A 4,149-nucleotide genomic window follows, 5' to 3' on the forward strand; every position below is an offset into this window, starting at 1 on the left:
GAACACAAGAATAAATACACATTCAAAAGTCTGTATATAATACACCCTGCATGTCCGCACATTGAAATAAATGCAGGACAAATCCATACACATCAAATGAACAGACAAATGAATGGATGCGGTAGCCTCCCTGCAAGCTTGTATACACACAGTATACAACACAAACATCATAAACATCAATTTAAATTCAATAATAAAAAAAAATAATAATAATTCCTCTGGCACTGCAGGACATATTTAACTTAAATTTAAAGCATGCATATTAACTAAAATAATTTAACACATATCGGTCCCTCACTAGCCGACCACTGTCGTCATCAGGGAATACTGCAGGATAGTCCCAGTCCATGGCTGGTGGCACTCTGGGGGCCCTCTCCTTCCTCAGGCAGGCCACATTGTGGAGGACAGCACAAGCCACAGTAATGTCACATGCCCTCAAAGGGCTGACCCTTCATTTGTGAAGACACTGAAAGTGTGCCTTCAGGAGGCCAAAGGTCATTTCAGCTCTGGCCCTGGTCCTGGCATGGACATGGTTGTAGGTCTGCTGTGCTTCCTGGGGGTCTGTGAATTGTGTCAGGAGGAGAAAAGGCTAGCAGGCATACCCCCTGTCTCCCAGCAACACACCAGAGAATTCACCTGTCAACACAAAAGCTCATCATTACAACCTCATAAACAGAGTGATATTCTTGACACAGCCATGATGTAAAAAGTGGTTATTAATAGGGGTTGTGTGGCTCACCTTGTGATAGGCGCTGATAGATTTCAGAGGTCCGAAAGACTCTGGAGTCATGGACTGAGACAGGCCATTTTGCTTCAACATTGCTGATCAGACAGTCAGCATTGCAGACCATCTGAAATCATAAGATGAGGACTATTAAACCAATCAATGCACATCACAAGCAATGTACAGTGTTCATCAACTGACAATATCAAAAAGTTATGTTCACCTGAACATTAATGCTGTAAAAGGATTTCCTATTCACAAAATCCACCTCATGGGCACCTGAGGGGGATTTTATCCTGATGTGTGTGCAGTCCAGTGCACCAATGACATTGGAGAAACCTGGAACACAAAGTAATGAGTATCCTACTATGACTGTTAACAGTTGTCTTGTAATTTGTAGATTCTCTTACCTGCAATCCTATAGAACTCCTCTTTGATGTCACAGAGTCTTCTGTGGCCAGGGAAGGAGATGAAGACACCTGACAATGCTTTGATAGCCAGACACACACCCCTTATTGTGCGGCAAATTGTGGCCCTGTTCAGCTGTTCTGCATCCCCCACTGAGTACAGGAAGCCTCCACTTGCAGAAAAGCGCAAGGCCACACAAACCATTTGCTCCACACTCAGTACATGGCTCTGGGCTGTGCGGTGTTTAATCCTGGGACCCAGCAGTCTGCACAGATACCTGATGCCATCTGCAGAAAACCTGTACCTTTCATATAGATGGTCAACAGGGAAGGACAGTGGGTCCAACCGGTCCCTGAAGACCCTCTCTCGCCTGAAGGCTCTCCTGAACACAAGTGCTTCCTCATCCACCACATCTCGCAAGAATGGGCACGCCATTGTTAGAGCAGAAAGGAAAATTTCGTTTGACCTTTTATTTTTTTTTATTTAAGATGTGTCATCTTCTTGGAGCTGGGGGAGGAAAGGAGAATAATGATTAATACATTTGTGTTACAGTCAGCATACAGTGTGCATTGAAGGCATAACTGCCTTTATTTAGTTCCAAGGCTATGTCCTCTGCTGGGGTGAGGTCAGCTTTTGGTGACCCACCACCCGTGCCTTGTCTGTGGGTTTTCTTTTTCACTGCTAAAACACTACAGACAATGTGTGAGCAGGCACCTTCTGGGTACAATATACGCTTGTGCATTGTTAAGTATTAGTCAGGGCCCTTGCCATTCTGCAGAATGTTCATGTATTTGATTTTGACTTGCTGCCATGTCTGTTTTGGCCGGTCATGTTTAATCTACATCACACACACCACACACACACACACACACACACACGTAGAGCAAACATAAGAAAAGAGAAACTGTATTTATCCCAAAAGGAAATTCAATGAAGTCAGTGAGCAAGCAACCTTGGGACCTTTGAAAGGCGCTATATAAATTAAAGTTATTATTATTATTATTATTATTATTATTATTATTATTATTAGCAGCTCATCTATTTATCAAAGAGTTATACAGTCTGATGGAGTTACATTTACACAATTTCACTCATATCTACAGTCCATTTCAATTAAAAATTGAACTGATTCATAATCTGAGTACAACTGCGTTTTTGGAGATGTGAATTAAATATTTGGATCGTAATTGTGATGTTTCAGCGGAGCGGTGAGTGTTTCAGGCGGTCAGCAATACTTTGCCACGCTTTTTCTCTTTGCTTTATCACTGTGGCGGTGTTGCCGTTCTTTTTAATTATGTGTTTTACCTCCTCGTATGCCTCCATGAGGAAAAGTAAGCCGCTCTACTTGCCATGGTGAATCAGTGAATCTGTGATCGGTGGCGGGGTCTATTTGAGGGAGCCGCGAGTGTGCACTTATCCAGGATTGGTTTAACCTGACTTGATGAATCTGTGTCTGCTCATCCTGGTTTGGTCTTTGTGCAACCAATTAAGCCTGGACGCTCTTGTTTTGGATTCATTGAGCTCAGCTCAGTCACTTATCCTGGATGTCTTAATCCTACTTTTGTGCAACGGGCCCCAGGGGTCCAGCTGCTCGCCACTCAAGACAGGCACTCCACCCAAAGCCATGCAAACAAATGTAACAGTGCAAATTCAGTTGTGCATCATTCATGCAATAAAAGCTTCCTGACTTTGTTCCAATCAGTATTCAAGTTTGTTTTATTAAAGTATGAAACAGCATACCCTTTAAAAAGGCATTAACAATCAGACAGCACAGGCAGCCCCCACTCTAGCCCCCCACTCTAGCCCCAAGCTCAACAGCTACTGTCTACCTCAGGGCCTTCTACTTCAGGGCCTTCTACCTCAGGGCCTTCTACCTCAGGGCCTTCTACTTCAGGGTCTTCTACCTCAGGGCCTTCTACCTCAGGGCCTTCTACTTCAGGGCCTTCTACTTCAGGGCCTTCTACTTCAGGGCCTTCTACCTCAGGGTCGTATACCTCAGGGCCTTCTACTTCAGGGTCTTCTACCTCAGGGCCTACTACTTCAGGGCCTTCTGCCTCAGGGCCAAACCAGAGTCCTGTCCCCTCAGGTTCAGCTGTATCAAAAGGAGGGATATTGCTTATTTAGAAAGCTCTACCTCCCATTCTATTTTTTGAAATTCTAGGAACCACAAGTAGACCTGCACTTTGAGACCGAAGTGATCTGTTGGGATGATATGGTACAATGAGGTCTTTCAGATATGATGGAGCTAGGCCTTTAAGGGCCTTGTGTGTAAGGAGGAGGATTTTAATTCTATTCTAGATTTTAAAGGGAGCCAATGAAGAGAAGCTAAAACTGGAGTAATATGATCTCTCTTGCTAAATCCTGTCAATGTTCTTGCAGCGGCATTTTGAATTAACTTGAGGCTTTTTAAAGAGCTATTTGGACAGCCAGACAGTAATAAATTACAGTAATCCAGTCTGGAAGATACAAATGCATGAACTAGTTTTTCAGCATCACTCTGAGAAGGATGTTCTGCAGGTGAAAGAAGGCAGTCCTGGTTACTTGCTTTATGTGAGATTTAAAGGACATATCCTCGTTGAATATAACACCAAGGTTTTTCACAGTAGTAGTAAGCATAATGGTAAACCAGTCTCGTCAGCAGTGAAAGCAAATTAATCTGCCCACGTAGCATTAAACATTCTGTTTTCTTCAGACACTTTTCTTGGATTTATCCATAGTTGGCCTACACAGGGTTGAAAAGTTCAAGAAATCAGAGACAGCTCAATTTCTACTTTAAACAGAACCTATGACCAAACAAAGGGGCCATAGGTTTGGGAACAAGGAAGGTAATAGTCAGAACTCTGTTTACTGTTAAATACAGAAGAATGTAGCTGTGTCTGGTTGAATCTAGATTGAACTTGTTGACACAGGCTTGGATGTAACGTAAATTTATATGTAAAAGTCTCTCTCTACTGCCTTATTGTTTTTGTCCATCCACCTTGATCTCCTATCTACATGGTCTTCTGTCTCTTCAGTGT

General features: G+C 43.0%; 1 protein-coding gene across 1 annotated transcript; it reads right to left on the reverse strand.

Annotated features, from left to right (window-relative positions):
• Positions 1–589: 589 nt before the first annotated feature.
• Positions 590–1,567, reverse strand: LOC311486476 (putative nuclease HARBI1; the record flags this gene model as incomplete). Its single annotated transcript, XM_084542343.1, has 4 exons — positions 590–636; positions 740–851; positions 948–1,063; positions 1,135–1,567. The coding sequence occupies 4 exons, from the start codon at positions 1,565–1,567 to the stop codon at positions 590–592; spliced, it is 708 nt and encodes a 235-aa protein (XP_084398469.1).
• Positions 1,568–4,149: the final 2,582 nt, after the last annotated feature.

Source organism: Chelon labrosus (genome assembly GCF_963514085.1).
Source record: "Chelon labrosus genome assembly, chromosome: 1".
Taxonomy (NCBI): Eukaryota; Metazoa; Chordata; class Actinopteri; order Mugiliformes; family Mugilidae; genus Chelon; species Chelon labrosus.